The sequence below is a fragment of the Coregonus lavaretus genome, assembly GCF_964263955.1.
Source record: "Coregonus lavaretus genome assembly, chromosome: 11".
Lineage (NCBI taxonomy): Eukaryota > Metazoa > Chordata > Actinopteri > Salmoniformes > Salmonidae > Coregonus > Coregonus lavaretus.
In genome coordinates, this window is record NC_139998.1 from 29,645,039 (window position 1) to 29,663,576 (window position 18,538).

Below are 18,538 nucleotides of genomic sequence, written 5' to 3' on the forward strand. Positions count from 1 at the left end.
GACAGAGCATTCAGTTAGCAACCACAGAGTAATACTGTGTAATAGATGAGAGTAGAGGCACAGCTTTCAAGATGTGTGCTGATGTACTTTGGAATTAGTTTGGAAAAGTGATATGCTATGCCTAGTTGACTTTCATATGCTTCAGATGGGGCTTCATTTGAAATCGCATTAAGCCAGAGACTGTCACCCTGAGCAGTTGAATCATACGTAATGTCAATGACCTCAGTCTTCCCATTTACCATGTTTTGCTCTCCAATTAAATGTGTAGCCTAATTGATGGCTAATGTAAGGCTCATCCTTTGCGGTCCATTATATATTAGTTACCAAAACTTTTCGGATTGTATAACTCAAACGCAAGGCTTTTCATTTAGCATGTTTAGAAAAACAAATCTGAGGTCTTGACTGATTTCTTTTGATTTTCCCATCATGTCAAGCAAATAGGCACTGAGTTTGAAGGTAGGCCTTGAAATACATCCACAGGTACACCTCCAATTGACTCAAATTATGTCAATTAGCCTATCAGAAGCTTCTAAAGACATTACATCATTTTCTGGAATTTTCCAAGCTGTTAATAGGCACAGTCAACTTAGTGTATGTAAACTTCTGACCCACTGGAATTGTGATACAGTGAATTATAAGTGAAATAATCTGTCTGTAAACAATTGTTGGAAAAATGACTTGTGTCATGCACAAAGTAGATGTCCTAACCGACTTGCCAAAACTATAGTTTGTTAACAAGATATTTGTGGAGTGATTGAAAAACTAGTTTTAATGACTCCAACCTAAGTGTATGTAAACTTCCGACTACAACTGTATGTGTGTCCTTCCTTGTGTTGCAGGACTGGTGACCCTCTGTCAGGTCACCATGGAGTTCCCACTCTGTCTGCTTGCTGTGTATTTTCTTGTATCTCACATCCGCAACATGAAAAAATGTATGCACTCACTAACTGTAAGTCACTCTGGATAAGAGCGTTAGCTAAATGACTAAACATTTTACAAATTTAAAAATGAATGCGCCTGTGATGAATAAACCTTTATGGACAATAAAGATGTATAGAATTAAAATGAGCCTGTAAACATACTAAATTGTAGGGCCAGAGTTGCCTTGTGGACTAGCTGTGACTAAAACAAAGTCTTGTCCCACAGTGACGAGGAGAAAGAGAGGAGGCTCCCAAGGACAGATCACTGGGTCCCTGACCATGTCCTGGGGGGTGTGTTGGGAGTCTGTCCACTAGCAGGTACTGACCCTCAGCATGACCCTTCAGGACCTGGGCCCGGTTTCCCAAAAGCATCTTAATGCTAAGGTTCTAAGATGAACTTAGCCTTAAGATGCTTTTGGGAAACCGGGCCCTGGTCAGTCGGGCCTGGTGAGCAGAGCCAGGAGCTGCAGATCAGCCAATCCGTAGCGACCTTGACACCAGAAGACACCTAAGATGACTAGATGAAGCTCATCCAAAGCACAAAGCTCATATTATTTACCTAAATACTTCAACAATTAATACTTACTTGAATACTTAAACAAGCAATGTAACTATATAGAATGCAGCCAGATGAAGAACCATTATTTTCTTTATTTTGGTAGGCTTCTGGTTGTCTGTGTTTCGGCAGCTCATTAAAACACAATCCCAAATACACTACAAGGCTGAAGGCCTGATTTCCTTAAATGTTTTTTTAAATGAAAATAAAAATGGAAAGAACCTTTGCAACATGAACAAACTTGCCTGTGCCATTTGTTCTGTAGTTTTGCAATTCTTAGTATTTATAAGCTCTTTGATATTGATTCCACATTGCAGAGAACAGCTACAATATAATACTTACAGCTAGTAGTGTAGTGTAAGTCAATCATATCCAAGCCACTTGACACATCCTTAAAGTGATACATACTGACAATTTCATATCAGTCTCACTGCATTATTTTATTTTCATTTTTTTGTAATTAGCTTAATGTAGGCCTAGATTAGCGTGTAGTTTAAAGCCTTCTCTGTTTAATACTTCCTTGAATGGGACTGCCCTCTCTCCAGGCACACACGCACACATACATACTGTACGTGCACGCACGTCATAGTTTGGTTCTCTTTCAAATACACGTTTCCGCCTTATAAAGAGGGAGGGGCTCACCTCATTCGCCACTCGACCTGTCTGTCTCTGACAGACGTTGTGTGATTGGTTCTTCCTAGTAGTGATCTGCTGGAGCAAATCCCACAAGTGATATATCTCACTTATTATCAGATAACCGGGGTTACGAAAGGTTTTTTTATTTTTTTTATTTTTTATTTAACCTTTATTTAACCAGGTAAGCCAGTTGAGAACAGGTTCTCATTTACAACTGCGACCTGGCCAAGATAAAGCAAAGTAGTGCAATAAAAACAACACAGAGTTACATATGGGGTAAAAAAAAAAAACATAAAGTCAGAAATACAACAGAAAATATATATACAATGTGTGCAAATGTAGCAAGTTATGGAGGTAAGGCAATAAATAGGCTATAGTGCAGAATAATTACAATAGTATTAACACTGGAATGCTAGATGTGCAAGAGACTATGTGCAAATAGAGATACTGGGGTGCAAAAGAGCAAAATAAATAACAATATAGGGATGAGGTAGTTGGGTGGGCTAATTTCAGATGGGCTGTGTACAGGTGCAGTGATCGGTAAGGTGCTCTGACAACTGATGCTTAAAGTTATTGAGGGAGATAAGAGTCTCCAGCTTCAGAGATTTTTGCAATTCGTTCCAGTCATTGGCAGCAGAGAACTGGAAGGAATGGCGGCCAAAGGAGGTGTTGGCTTTGGGAATGACCAGAGAGATATACCTGCTGGAGCGCAGACTACGGGTGGGTGCTGCTATGGTGACCAATGAGCTAAGATAAGGCGGGGATTTGCCTAGCAGTGATTTATAGATGGCCTGGAGCCAGTGGGTTTGACGACGAACATGTAGTGAGGACCAGCCAACAAGAGCGTACAGGTCACAGTGGTGGGTAGTGTATGGGGCTTTGGAGACAAAACGGATGGCACTGTGATAGACTACATCCAATTTGCTGAGTAGAGTGTTGGAGGCTATTTTGTAAATGACATCGCTGAAGTCAAGGATCGGTAGGATAGTCAGTTTTACGAGGGCATGTTTGGCAGCATGAGTGAAGGAGGCTTTGTTGCGAAATAGGAAGCCGATTCTAGATTTAACTTTGGATTGGAGATTCTTTATGTGAGTCTGGAAGTTGAGTTTACAGTCTAACCAGACACCTAGATATTTGTAGTTGTCCACATACTCTAGGTCAGACCCGTCGAGAGTGGTGATTCTAGTCGGGTGGGCGGGTGCTAGCAGCGTTCGATTGAAAAGCATGCATTTAGTTTTACTAGTGTTTAAGAGCAGTTGAAGGCTACTGAAGGATTGTTGTATGGCATTGAAGCTCGTTTGGAGGTTTGTTAACACAGTGTCCAATGAAGGGCCAGATGTATACAAAATGGTGTCGTCTGCGTAGAGGTGGATCTGAGAGTCACCAGCAGCAAGAGCGACATCATTGATATACACGGAGAAAAGTGTCGGCCCAAGAATTGAACCCTGTGGCACCCCCATAGAGACTGCCATAGGTCCAGACAACAGGCCCTCCGATTTGACACACTGAACTCTATCTGAGAAGTAGTTGGTGAACCAGGCGAGGCAGTCATTTGAGAAACCAAGGCTATTTAGTCTGCCAATAAGAATGCGGTGGTTGACAGAGTCGAAAGCCTTGGCCAGGTCGATGAAGACGGCTGCACAGTACTGTCTATTATCAATCGCGGTTATAATATCGTTTAGGACCTTGAGCGTGGCTGAAGTGCACCCGTGACCAGCTCGGAAACCGGATTGCATAGCGGAGAAGGTACGGTGGTATTCGAAATGGTCGATGATCTGTTTGTTAACTTGGCTTTCGAATACTTTCGAAAGGCAGGGCAGGATGGATATAGGTCTGTAGCAGTTTGGATCTAGAGTGTCACCCCCTTTGAAGAGGGGGATGACCGCGGCAGCTTTCCAATCTCTGGGGATCTCAGACGTTATGAAAGAGAGGTTGAACAGACTAGTAATAGGGGTTGCGACAATTTCGGCGGCTAGTTTTAGAAAGAAAGGGTCCAGATTGTCTAGCCCAGCTGATTTGTAGGGGTCCAGATTTTGCAGCGCTTTCAAAACATCAGCTGTCTGAATTTGTGTGAAGGAGAAGCGGGGGGGGCATGGGCAAGTTGCAGCAGAGGGTGCAGAGTTGGTGGCCGGGTTAGTGGTAGCCAGATGGAAAGCATGGCCAGCTGTAGCAAAATGCTTGTTGAAATTCTCGATTATTGTAGATTTATCGGTGGTGATAGTGTTTCCAAGCCTCAGTGCAGTGGGCAGCTGGGAGGAAGTGCTCTTATTCTCCATGGACTTTACAGTGTCCCAAAACTTTTTGGAGTTAGTGCTACAGGATGCAAATTTCTGTTTGAAAAAGTTAGCCTTTGCTTTCCTGACTGCTTGTGTATATTGGTTCCTAACTTCCCTGAAAAGTTGCATATCGCGGGGGCTATTTGATGCTAATGCTGTACACCACAGGATGTTTTTGTGCTGGTCAAGGGCAGTCAAGTCTGAGGAGAACCAGGGGCTATATCGGTTCTTAGTTCTGTATTTTTTGAATGGGGCATGTTTATTTAAGATTGAGAGGAAATTACTTTTAAGGAACAACCAGGCATCCTCTACTGACGGAATGAGATCTATATCCATCCAGGATACCTGGGCCAGGTCAATTAGGAAGGCCTCCTCGCTAAAGTGTTTTAGGGAGCGTTTGACAGTGATGAGGGGTGGTCGTTTGACCGCGGACCCGTTACGGACGCAGGCAATAAGGCAGTGATCGCTGAGATCCTGGTTGAAGACAGCTGAGGTGTATTTAGAGGGTATGTTAGTCAGGATGATATCTATGAGGGTACCCATGTTTACGGATTTAGGGTTGTACCTGGTAGGTTCGTTGATAATTTGCGTGAGGTTGAGGGCATCTAGCTTGGATTGTAGGATGGCTGGGGTATTAAGCATATCCCAATTTAGGTCACCAAGCAGTACAAACTCTGAGGATAAGTAACCTTGAGTTTTGTTGAGTTGTGTTTGTTCAGCACCTAGTAACCAAAGAATGCACACCCCTATCTGAGAAAAAGAGAGGCAGCGCAAAAATGAAACTAAAAGATGGATGTTGATGTAAACAAAACAGACAAAGAAAGAAGTAAAGCTTGCTGACACGCACACACAGACAGACACACACGAACACACACTGCAGGCTGTGTGTCTGAGGTGCTGTCAGACAGGGCTAAACAGTTCAGGGTATAGGACGAGGGAGAGTAAGAGGAGGAGGAGGGAAGAGAGGAGGAGGGAGAGGAAGAGAGGAGAGGGGAGGAGTAGGAGGAGGAGAAGATGGTTCTCAGGGTTTAAAAGGAAGATGCAGCGATTCATCTGTCCTTTCTATCCTGCGGATATGTCTGCTGAAGGATTCAGGGGTGAGTTTTATCTCTATAATGATAAAGAACTTACTGTAAGCATTGACCTGTGTTATTTGACCTGATTAATATATAGTTGAGTTTACATTCATTTCAGTATCATTCTTCCTTGTATTTTTTAAAGTAAAGTTGATATGACAAACAGGAATGTTTTTTGTACTTTTTAAAAAACTTTTTAAGTACATTTCCTGTATTATGAATAAGAGCAGTACAAGTACAAGTCTAATGTGATGTACAGTCATTATCATATGACAACATCCTGTTGTTGTTATTTAGTTTAGTCAGAGAGTAGCAGATCCATTGAGAAAATATGAATAATAATTCAATGAATAGCTTTTGAATTATTGATAAACTATGTAATATATTGACTTCAGAATCAGACTAAGAGTCTGAACATAGGGAAGTGACCATGTTTTGTAATTATTGACTGCGTCACATCTAAGTCTATCATTCCTTGTGTTTCAGGGCTGGTGACCTTAACCCTTTGACAGGTCACCCATGGAGTCCCATTCTGTCTGCTTGCCTTGAATCATGTAAGTATCTCTGTTTGAAGTATCTCTGTAAAACAATATACTACTATTCAGAGATGTCAGGTCCTAGATATTAAATGTATCTGTAAAAAAAGGAGACAAGTACAGACTTCCTTTTTATTGCTGTAAATCAAGCAATTTCTCACAACTACTCAGAAATGTTGTCTCAATAAGTCAATAAGTCTGTGTTGTGACACTTATCAATGATATGTATCAAGACCTCTACTGCTGCTGTTTTCTCTGCCACTCCCTTGCATCACCAGTGATAAAGTACTATTTGATAAAGGTTTATTAGCAAATGTAAAGGTTTTGCTGGGGTGAAGGTTTCTGAATTGTAGTACTGAACACAATCTCTCTTCCCACAGTGAGGAGGAGGAGGAGGAGGAGGAGAAGAAATCCTGGGCTAGACTAAGGGCGGGTCGCGCCTCCCCCTCGACTGCCCCATCATGAGAACACTACACATCAGGTGTGGCCTTCACTAGGGAGTTACGCAACAGTGGTGCTGCCTACCACAGGTACAAGGCCGATGCGTCGTGTTCCCATGCCGGGACAGCAGGGGGCGACGTGTGCAGAGCCAGTGCTGCAGAAATGCAGTGACCTCGAAACACCTAACCGAAGCTCAGACTACAGAAGCACCACAAAAGCCAAAAACTACTTTCCACTTCCCTTTTTCCCTTTGGCTTCTGGTGGTCTGCGTGCTTGGTTAGGTGGGCTCGAGGGAGGGGCCTGCTGATACACACAATCCCATAATAAATTCATCTAAAAAGGCTATACGCAACATTTCCTGTAAAAACCCATGAAACTGTGAAAATAAAAACTGTAAACACATGCAACTTCTGTCTAGTGTCTGTCGTTTCTATGTGTTGTTTATTCAATATTATAAACCTATCGATGTATTGTTAGGTTGACCAAATGAGTCTTCCCCTCATCAGTTCTACTAGTATTAGTTCAATTCAAACGTAACAACAGGCTGACAACAGGGACACAACAATACAATAACATACTGTACATATAACTATGACAACAATCATGACCATACAGTGCATTCTGAAAAATATTCAGACCCATGACTTTATCCACATTTTGATACATTACAGCCTTATTCTAAAATTGATTAAATTGTTTTTTTCCCCTCATCAATCTACACACAATTCCCCATAATGACATAGCAAAAACGGAAATATCACATTTACATAAGTATTCAGACCCTTTACTCAGTAATTTGTTGAAGCACCTTTGGCAGTGATTACAGCCTCAAGTCTTCTTGGGTATGACGGTACAAGCTTGGCACACCTGTATTTGGGGAGTTTCTTTCATTCTTCCCTGCAGATCCTCTCAAGCTTTGTCAGGTTGGATGGGGAGCGTCGCTGTACAGCTATTTTCAGGTCTCTCCAGAGATGTTCGATCGGGTTCAAGTCCGGGCTCTGGCTGGGCCACTCAAGGACATTCATAGACTTGTCCCAAAGCCACTCCTGCGTTATCTTGGCTGTGTGCTTAGGGTCGTTGTCCTGTTGGAAGGTGAACCTTTGCCCCAGTCTGAGGTCCTGAGCACTCTGGAGCAGGTTTTCATCAAGGATCTCTCTGTACTTTGCTCCGTTCATCTTTCTCTCAATCCTGACTAGTCTCCCAGTCCCTGCCGCTGAAAAACATCCCCACAACATGATGCTGCCACCACCATGCTTCACCGTAGGGATGGTGCCAGGATTCCTCCAGACGTGACGCTTGGCATTCAGGCCAAAGAGTTCAATCTTGGTTTGATCAGACCAGAGAATCTTGTTTCTCATGGTCTGAGAGTCTTTAGATGCCTTTTGGCAAACGCCAAGCGGGCTGTCATGTGCCTTTTACTGAGGAGTGGCTTCCGTCTGGCCACTCTACCATAAAGGCCTGATTGGTGTAGTGCTGCAGAGATGGTTGTCCTTCTGGAAGGTTCTCCCATCTCTGGAGCCATGTCAGAATGACCATCGGGTTCTTGGTTACCTCCCTGACCAAGGCCCTTCTCCCCCGATTGCTTAGTTTGTCCAGGCGGTGAAGAATGAACTGTGTTCTTGGGGACCTTCAATGCTACAGAAATTTTTTGGTACCCTTCCCCAGATCTCTGCCTCGACACAGTCCTGTGTCGGAGCTCTACGGACAATTCCTTCGATCTCATGGCTTGGTTTTTGCTCTGACATGCACTGTCAACTGTGGGACCTTATATATGTCAAATCAATTGAATTTACCATAGGTGGACTCCAATCAAGTTGTAGAAACATCTCAAGGATGATCAATCCAAACAGGATGCACCTGAGCTCAATTTTGAGTCTCATAGCAAAGGGTCTGAACACTTAAGTAAATAAGGTATTTCTGTTTTTTATTTGTAATAAATTTGCAAACATTTCTAAAAACCTGTTTTCGCTTTGTCATTATGAGGTATTGTGTGTAGATTGATGAGGAAATTGTTTTATTTAATTCATTTTACAATAAGTCTGTAACGTAACAAAATGTGGAAAAAGTGTAGCGGTCTGAATACTTTCCGAAGGCACTGTATGTCCAGAGGAAATAAATAATTACAAAGGAATGCAAAGTGCAATTACACATATTTGATAATAACACAATATTCATCATCAGATAATGTACAGTGTAACTTTCTAAAGAAAATAATATATATGCCTATGTAAGCTATTTCTCTGACCATAGTTTCAAATGTTTCGTAGCGTATTGTGCTAAAGGCCTTTTAGCACTGGTAAAGGATAAGAGTTGGTACAAATACACCTCTCATTTCCACCTTCCAGTTGTTTGTATCCCTCCAGCTGACAATAATGCAGTAAACACCAGCCTGTACACACAGCCAACAGAGTAGAGGATGTATTGGCTCCACTAGCGCCATATCAGTTGTGTCAGGGGTTTTCTAGGAGAGGTGTCAGGGGTTTTCCAGCAGATCCATAGGAGTGTGTGTGTGTGTGTGTGTACATGGGCGTCTGTGTGCATGTTTAGTATGCACTGGGCTCAGTCGCGCTTCACTGAGACACACCCCTTCTTCTTTCCCATCAGTTTTGTTTCCAGAAAAGTCAGTCTGAGTTTCACTTCACAGGGGAGGTGGAGACTCAGGCTTTGTCTCTACCCTGCAGTATAAAATCCACCCACTGCTCACTCTCCTCAGTCCTGCAGTCCTCTGCTGAACGCCATTATGGTAAGCTTGATGTTTTTTGATTGCATTAATGACAACTTCTACTGTAGGAACAGTGCAATATATGCAAGCAACACATAACTACTTATACTGTATTACATTGTATTGCTACAAAATACTGTTTCATTTTAAATTTGATATTTTGTAAAAGTGATCAGTTGTATCATTCTCACTCAAATGCACAGTCAATATCACGTGATAAAGGATCTCTCACACACACGGCATAACTGATAAATAAATTATCTACTTCATGTTCTATCTGCAGACGACCACAGATGAGCAGGATGAAGAGGAAGATGATGATTATGACGAAAAATATGAAGGTGGTTACAAAGACCATGATGATGGTGGTGAAGATTATTAGTATAATGACTTTTTATAGTGTACAGTCAGGCTACTCCCAAGGGTAGCACACCAGGTTCCTTTGGCCCTGCATACGGCACATACACTGTAGGCCATGTGTGGGGCTGTGGAACCGGTGGGCAGAAGTCCACCTGAGGCACTGAAACAGGTCTTAAAACAAGGAGGCAGAACTCCTTCCAGATGAGGAAGGACATAACCTTTTAACCTTGAAGAAAAAAGACTATCACTATCACAACGCTATTTGAAGCTATGTGAAGGAATTTCTGAGTGGCTCAGAACATTTCAGGGTTGCTGGCCAATGGTTAGGATTGCATAACTTACTATATGAGGATATTACGTTTGCAGATATCTTTTCATTAATGTAAGCTATGCATCTCACTGCTAAATGAAGAAAAAGTGAGAAAACTCTCATAATGTGAAAGCATACAGTTACAGGGCATAAATAACATAACAAAATAGTATGTTTATTATCATACCATGTTTACTTGTGTTCTATTTTTAACATAGGTACTATGTTAAAATATAACTAAGGATTTCTGTCGCTTGGTTCTGTGGCTATAAGGGAACATTTGAGGGTAGTTGTTCAGGATAAAATGGTTATGATTGGATATATTTTCATACTGTGGTATGAACATAATTTATGGTGATTACATGTTCATATATAATGTATATGTAGATACAACTAAAAATCAAAGCCAAGCTAACATCTCCCTTCACTTGGAGCCACATGTTGAACGTCCCTTCTTGTGTTTTATTTGTTTTGAAATAAATGTTTTCTTTCATTCTAATGTTGTCTGTACTTTGTATTCAAATTAATGTAATTAATGTGAGATGAATATGTAAGTACTTCCATGCCTATCATTATTGTTGATTCCTGTTGAACCATGTTATTACTATGCCTAATTTAGTTGTTTTGTTACATATTACTCGTGTAAGATCAGTGGATCTTACTGCAAGTAAGGAAATAATAAACGATGTTAATAAGTATTCGAAAGAGGCGCTCGCCAAACTCACTTGTCCGTCTGCAAAACCGTCCGTACTGAAACCAAAGCTAGCTATCTATGATATGAGAGCAGTTGCCCATAGAGAATGATAGCGGCCAAAAGGCTGTGTTAGCATGAAGAATGGCATTGAGGGCGTCCACCATTTTAATGTAGTAGTAAACTGGGTGGGACATCCAACTTTATTGGCGTATCTCTCCTGGTGACCATGTTGGAGTAATGTCCAACTGGGCCATCAGGAGGGACCAGCCAATCGTGAAGAAGAAAACCTTCTACTTCAAAATTGAGATTGCCTTTGCTGTCACAGACCCTAAAATAGCACAGATACAAAGATGAGTCCTCTATCTATTTCTATGCAGTTGCCTCACTTTAGACTCGGCTAGGCTGCCTGGGTTGTCTACAAGTTGTACGTTTTGTTCCATTTTATCTGCTGTTTGAAACAACAAGCCACTGGTCGCAATGGAGTCTTTTGTTAAGTTCACAAATCAAAGTCAAGGAAGGGATCGTATTTTCAGGTATGTATTGGTAAGTTAGCGAGATAGCTAGCTAAATCGGCTTATTTAGTAGCAAGCTAGCTGTCTACAGTAGCTAACTCATGATTTAAAAGTTGAGTATAATTCCAACCTTAATTAGCTAACTAATGCCAATGTTATCCATCATTCATTTCTGCTGCAACAAGTTACATCTCTTTGCTAATGTAGCTTGCTGTCTGTCAATCTAGCAAGTCAGATCAGTTTAGTTTGTATGATGATCTCCTTTTCAGTCTAACGTTACTAGCTACACATATAGTTGCTGTCCTGCTGAGATGTGTGTTTAAAGGCCATTATGTCTAATGCTTATATTTCAGGACAACCCAATATGCATGTGCCTTGTCGAAGTATTTGCTTCGCAAGAATTCTGCAAGGAAAGAGCTTGTTGTCAAGCTGCAGAGTCTGGAGTCCAACATGAGTTCTGGAAGGAAATGTGAGTTTGTACAACCTTCACCACCACCAACTACTACACTCCCCAGGGACATACTGTAGCTAACTAACCGGTAGGACAAGTGTTTTTGAAACATGCTGTAGGCTAATTATTATTGGATGGCTTTATGTGGAGAACATTTTGGGTATCAGACCCTCAACCATTTGGAAGAGTAGGCTCACTAGGCTGCTTCTGCAATTGCATAAGACATGGACAGTTAAGTTACATAAGCAGTAATTCCCCCAGGTCATATAGGAAAGCTGAAGGTCTATGCCTGGAAAGAAGCTCTCTAGTTTTGTGCTGACAAATATTTGGTTCAACGATCAGTCAAATGTAGCCTACTTGATAACTATTTTCATTCATGAGCATGTGCTGAATTCTGTATTTTGTTCTTTGTTTCAGTGTTCAGACTAGGGAACACTGTGAATTCCATTGACGCTGCCAAGCGAACCTTGCAGCTCTCTGACCCTGTGCTGCGCCTCTGCCTTACTGTGGCCAACCTCAACCGCGCCCTTTACTTTATCTGCGACAATGTGCTCTGGGCCAGGAATGTTGGCCTTGTCCCTGGTATTGACAAGGAGCGCTGGAGCTTGAATGCCTCTCGTTGCTACTTCCTGTCCCTGGTTATGAGTCTGACCAGAGATGTTTACGTAATCACCCAGACTATGGTTCAGAGAACCAGAGATAGGCAGTTTCAACAGAAAATGGATCAGCACCTCAACGACAGCCCTGATGTGGCTACTGTTATTGTTCCTCAACTGGATGCTTTTCTGTTCCTGCTCTTCGAGAGTCTTAAAAGCCATCCCTCGGTTGCCCTTGACACACTGAAAAACATTTGTGATCTTTTCATTCCACTGGACAGGCTGGGTGTGTACCGGTCAAACCCAGGAGTGGTGGGCTTTTGTGGGCTGATTTCCTCCATCTTAGGGATAGTGTCAGTCTTGCACCCCAGTTTGAAAATCCAACCGTAACCTAGAGTTGAAGGAAAAGGAAAGGAGCTAGAATTATGAAATGAAGAGAAGCCATACACAGTACAATGGGCAGATGCCAGGACTAAGGTTTATAGTCAAACACTGGTGAGACAGAATCTTTCAGGGGTACTATCCTACTTTAAATGTCACTTCAGGGGAAGCTGCATGTTAGCAGAAGTTCAGTGATGACAGAAACCCCTTCAGATAGCAGTTAGGAGCTTAAAGGGCAAACACTTATGAGTAGCCGATGATTACTGTTAGGACCAACAACAGCTCATAGGTGGATACATATGTACCTTTTTAGACATTTCTAAATTAATATATTATAAAGGAAACTTTGCAGTAGTTTAGGAATCACAAAGACAGAATAGACTGGACAGGGATCTTAGTCAACTTTGTTTACTAGTGTTTGATTGAACGTAGAGCACTGTAGGTGGGTGCCATAATGCTTCCACTAAATAACTTGACGGATCATGAGTTGCGTGATTCAGCATTACCACACTAATCCAAGCCCACCAGCACTGTCTCCTGTATGTCTTTATGATTCCAAGGCCACTTTGTATACTAATGTGAATTTGCACTACCTGTGCAATTGATAAAAGGAAGCATTCACTTTGGAAATAAGGCCCTTATGATGTAGCATATAACAGATTGAAATGAACAATTCAAGTGTACTTAAGATTGTGACCAATTGGAGCATTTACCAAACAATTTTGTTAATGTTTTGTCTAATTGTCAAATCATGTACAGTATTTCTTTAATTTTGTATTGTTGTTTAACTATGTATCAATACCTGAAACACTGAGGTTTAGGCCACGCCTACCTGTTTACAGTTATAATCTTCCTCTTAATAGATGCTGTTCAGCATACATAGTCTACATTTTGTATTCTGCCAGGGACATCAACAATGGCAGGGATATGGCCTAGAAGTCAGTATTTCTCCAGCGCTGTTATATAATGAGATGTAAGGTTCTAATGATTAACACTAATCAGTAGATGTTTTCTATTTATCATGAGGAAAGTACAAAAAGTCTATGCAAATAATGTATTCCATAATGGAAGAGCCTTATTAATACAGTAGATTTCTATGCATAATGCAATGTAACAAAATGGTTTGAATTTGATCAAACCTGTTGAATAATCAAATAGATTCCATTGACTTATGCTATAATTCACAATGCAGTTGTAAAGTTATAATTATCTGAAGTCCCGAGTTGAACAAAGTTACAAATCAAGCATGTTTGATGAATGGGGCCCATGGGACTGAAACATATTGAAACACTGAAAGTAGATGGATGATAATTTGGGGTTGAAATGCGCTTTTTTATTAGATTGCAAAAGTTCAAAGTAATCCATTATTGCATTATAAGACAATAACCAAGGTTATTTTGATGATTTGGAAAATGTCTCAAGGATCTGGAATATAAGTGCATCTTGAGGGATGCAGAATTCAAACATGGTGAATATTTGTCCTCCTTTGCTTAATTGATTTTATCTAAACTATATTGACATTTTGACTAAAGTAGAGAACTGTGTGATGTACAGTCACTATTCAAGATGATGTAGATGGCCTATAATATCAGTTTGTGGTGCAAGGAATTCCAATAAAAGTGCTGCAACATCGCCACCTTAAGAAAATATAGGAATTTTTAAAAACTCAATACTTGATGAAAAGAGCATTATACTTTATTTTTACAGAGACAATACATTTTGTAGGCTTTTTCTAGAGGAACAGGTGGTGATAAAGCATCCCCCACTGAAAATTGCAAAAATATATATTCCATTTCCCTTTTGCCAAGGAGAGGCTTTTTGTCTGCCTTTAATAGACTGAGAAAATTGTGCAAAGGAGGAACCAAAAAAAGAAAACATTAAAAGCAATAAATAGTTACACAAATTTGTTCTCATAGGTAGACTGAAGTGACTTATACAGGACAAGAGATTTAATTTCACATTTCTATTGAGACATTTAATTTACCAATATCAACAAAGTAAACGCAAACAGCCAAAGCAAAACAATTACCTTAAAATAATCCTAGAGTTGTTTGATTTGTAAGCAGTATGCAGATTATCGTTCAAGAGCACATTGTGGGTGTCAACAGTTAAGGACCTTTAGCCACAAATCTGTAGCCCTACACATGAAAAATACAATTTAGGGACCAATAAATTGAGTGCATACATTTGGTTTCAACTGCATGTTATGCAATAATCTCAATTATGATAGATATGAACATTATGTAAACACCAATGTGACTCAGATTTTCCTATTAGAAGGCACCTAGCTAACTCTGCATATATCACAATTAGCACTTATTCAGATGACCAGCCTCTGGCTCAGTCCAATACTGCACACAAAGAGACAGTGGTCTATGCTGGTCTCATATCTGATCATGTGCTTTCCAGAATACCACAGTAGCATACATTTCATTTAGGACATTTAGAATTCAACAATAAAAAAATAAACCAAACTGTGACAGAAGAACTCCCGACATTTACATGTCAGGGATGAATCTAGTTGAGTCAAGCACTTCTGACAGACCTTTCAGACACTTATACATAGCGCTAGAACCAGGTGGTTTGTGACAGTGGTGCAGAATTGTATTGGATGAGCAAAGGCCCTTAACACAATCACAATTATTTTTTGTACTCTGTTCATGATTATCAAAAAGATCCACAGACTCATATGGATGAGGAAAATGAACAGAAATTAACCTATGACAAACACAAAAGGATTAGGGGCTCTATTTAATCTGTATCGCTGAAGCGTTACAGGCTGCGTGATAGAAATGTAAAGGTAATTTCTGGTTGAGCTGACATATGCAGCAATTACCCTTAAATACAGTCTCCACTAATGCTGGAACATTGCCTTTAAATTTCAATCGCGCTGTAACGTTGAATTTCAATATGCAGCGATTACTGTGAATGCAGTCTCCGCTGACGCGGGAACATTGCCTTTACATTTCAATCATGCTGGAATGTTGAATTTCCGCGATACGGACACTCATTAGCCTGGCTGACACGTGACTACACAGCAAGCTGTGACTCACTGATGTTAGCAAGACTAAGGACTCACATGGTAGAGGAGGAATACATCAACATTGTACTCTAACACTTAAAAAATGCTCTGACATAACACACAATATTGAAAACATCCATTAACTTAAATTCAGCAATTCCTTAAACCTAAAAATAAGTGAACTAAAATACATGATCCTGAAACATCTGCATATGTGCAGATAAAAAAATATCAGAGACATGGAAATGTTTGATGGGTATGTTAAGGCAAAATGAACTCTTATCTTCCTATTTACACCCATCTTAAGACAGCAATTAAGTAGCAAGACAGTGTACACAGACAGTCATATTGACTTCAATACTGTTTAGGAGTAGTCACTGTCTCTGAATATATATATATATATATATATATATATATATACACATACACACACACACACACACAGTGCTTTCGGAAAGTATTCAGACCCCTTGACTTTTTCCACATTTTGTTATGTTACAGCCTTATTCAAAAATTGATTAAATTGTTTTTTTCCCTCAATCTACACACAATACCCCATAATGACAAAGCAAAAACATTACTAATAAAAAACAGAAATATCACATTTACATATGTATTCAGACCCTTTACTCAGTACTTTGTTGAAGCACCTTTGGCAGCAATTATAGCCTAGAGTCTTCTTGGGTATGACACTACAAGCATGGCACCTCTGTATTTGGGGAGTTTCTCCCATTCTTCTCTGCAGATCCTCTCAAGCGCTGTCAGGTTGGATGGGGAGCGTTGCTGCACAGCTATTTTCAGATCTCTCCAGAGATGTTCAATTGGGTTCAAGTCCGGGCTCTGGCTGGGCCACTCAAGGACATTCAGAGACTTGTCCCGAAGCCAATCCTGCGTTGTCTTGGCTGTGTGCTTAGGGTTGTTGTCCTGTTGGAAGGTGAACCTTCGCTCTGGAGCAGGTTTTCATCAAGGATCCCTCTATACTTTGTTCCATTCATCTTTGCCCTGATCCTGACTAGTCTCCCAGTCCCTGCCGCTGAAAAACACCCCCACAGCATGATGCTGCCACCACCATGTTTCGACGTAGGGATGGTGCCAGGTTTCCTCCATACGTGACGCTTGGCATTCAGGCCAAAGAGTTGAATCTTGGTTTCATCAGACCAGAGAATCTTGTTTCTCATGGTCTGAGAGTCTTTAGATGCCTTTTGGCAAACGCCAAGCGGGCTGTCATGTGCCTTTTACTGAGGAGTGGCTTCCGTCTGGCCACTCTACCATAAAGGCCTGATTGGAGTGCTGCAGAGATGGTTGTCCTTCTGGAAGGTTCTCCCATCTCCACAGAAGAACTCTAGAGCTCTGTCAGAGTGACCATCGGGTTCTTGGTCACCTCCCTGACCAAGGCCCTTCTCCCCTAATTGCTCTGTTTGGCCGGGCGGCCAGCTCTAGGAAATGTCTTCCATTTAAGAATGGTGGAGGCCACTGTGTTCTTGGGGACCTTCAATGCTGCAGAAATGTTTTGGTACCCTTCTCCAGATCTGTGCCTCGACACAATCCTGTCTCGGAGCTCTACGGACAATTCCTTCGACCTCATGGCTTGGTTTTTGCTCTGACATGCACTGTCAACTGTGGGACCTTATATAGACAGGTGTGTGCCTTTCAAAATCATGTCCAATCAATTGAATTTACCACAGGTATGACTCCAATCAAGTTCTAGAAACATCAAGGATGATCAATGGAAACAGGATGCACCTGAGCTCAATTTCGAGTATCATAGCAAAGGGTCTGAATACTTATGTAAATAAGGTATGTTTATTTTTATTTTTAATACATCTGCAAAAATGTCTAAAAACCTGTTTTTGCTTTGTCATTATGGGGTATTGTGTGTAGATTTCATTTTACAATAAGGCTGTAACTTAACAAAATGTGGAAAAAGTCAAGGGGTCTGAATACTTTCCGAAGGCACTGTATAGTTTGGACACACCTCATTCCAGGGTTTTTCTTTAATTTTTACTATTTTCTACATTGTAGAATAATAGTGAAGACATCAAAACTATGAAATAACGCATATGGAATCATGTAGTAACCAAAAAAGTGTTAAACAAATCCAAATATATTTTGAGATTCTTCAAAGTAATCACCCTTTGCCTTGACAGCTTTGCACACTCTCGGCATTCTCTCAACCAGCTTCATGAGGTAGTCACCTGGAATGCATTTCAATTAACAGGTGTGCCTTCTTAAAAGTTAATTTGTGGAATTTATTTCCTTCTTAATGCATTTGAGCCAATCAGTTGTGTTGTGACAAGGTAGGGGTGGTATCCAGAAGATGGTATTTTACCAAATAGGGCTAAGTCCATATTATGGCAAGAACAGCTCAAATAAGCAAAGAGAAATGACAGTCCATCATTACTTTATGACATGAAGGTCAATCAATCCGGACACCAATAATAATAAGAGACTTGCTTGGGCCAAGAAACACTAGCAATGGACAATAGACCGGTGGAAATCTGTCCTTTGGTCTGATGAGTCCAAATTGGAGATTCTTGGATCCAACCGCCATGTCTTTGTGAGACGCAGAGTAGGTGAACGGATGATCTCCGCATGTGTGGTTCCCACCGTGAAGCATGGAGGAGGAGGTGTGATGGTGTGGGGGTGCTTGCTGGTGACACTGTCTGTGATTTATTTAGAATTCAAGACACACTTAACCAGCATGGCTACCACAGCATTCTGCAGCAATACGCCATCCTATCTGGTTTGGGCTTAGTGGGACTATCATTTGTTTTTCAACAGGACAATGACCCAACACACCTCCAGGCTGTTTAAGGGCTATTTGACCAAGAAGGAGTGATGGAGTGCTGCATCAGATGACCTGGCCTCCACAATCACCCGACCTTAACCCAATTGAGATGGTTTGGGATGAGTTGGACTGCAGAGTGAAGGAAAAGCAGCCAACAAGTGCTCAGCATGTGGGAACTCCTTCAAGACTGTTGGAAAAGCATTCCAGGTTAAGCTGGTTGAGAGAATGCCAAGAGTGTCCAAAGCTGTCATCAAGGCAAAG

General features: G+C 41.1%; 1 protein-coding gene and 1 long non-coding RNA gene across 2 annotated transcripts; both read left to right on the top strand.

Annotated features, from left to right (window-relative positions):
* Positions 1–5,070: 5,070 nt before the first annotated feature.
* On the top strand, positions 5,071–6,852 carry LOC311136960. The gene is made up of 3 exons (XR_014613904.1): positions 5,071–5,485; positions 5,951–6,018; positions 6,381–6,852. It is a non-coding gene; the product is annotated as an uncharacterized lncRNA (long non-coding RNA).
* A 3,847-nt stretch (positions 6,853–10,699) lies between these two features.
* On the top strand, positions 10,700–14,106 carry LOC311137628 (peroxisomal membrane protein 11A-like). The gene is made up of 3 exons (XM_084172134.1): positions 10,700–11,060; positions 11,393–11,508; positions 11,908–14,106. The coding sequence occupies exons 1-3, from the start codon at positions 11,005–11,007 to the stop codon at positions 12,474–12,476; spliced, it is 741 nt and encodes a 246-aa protein (XP_084028260.1). The 5' UTR covers positions 10,700–11,004; the 3' UTR covers positions 12,477–14,106.
* The last annotated feature ends 4,432 nt before the right edge of the window (positions 14,107–18,538 follow it).

What these genes read in the sequence shown, in the direction of transcription:
- LOC311137628 (XM_084172134.1), top strand. Translation starts at nt 11,005, where the DNA reads ATGGAGTCTTTTGTTAAGTTCACAAATCAAAGTCAAGGAAGGGATCGT. An exon ending in GGAAGGGATCGTATTTTCAG is followed by an intron (nt 11,061 to 11,392) that starts GTATGTATTGGT and finishes CTTATATTTCAG; the next exon opens with GACAACCCAATATGCATGTG. An exon ending in CATGAGTTCTGGAAGGAAAT is followed by an intron (nt 11,509 to 11,907) that starts GTGAGTTTGTAC and finishes TCTTTGTTTCAG; the next exon opens with TGTTCAGACTAGGGAACACT.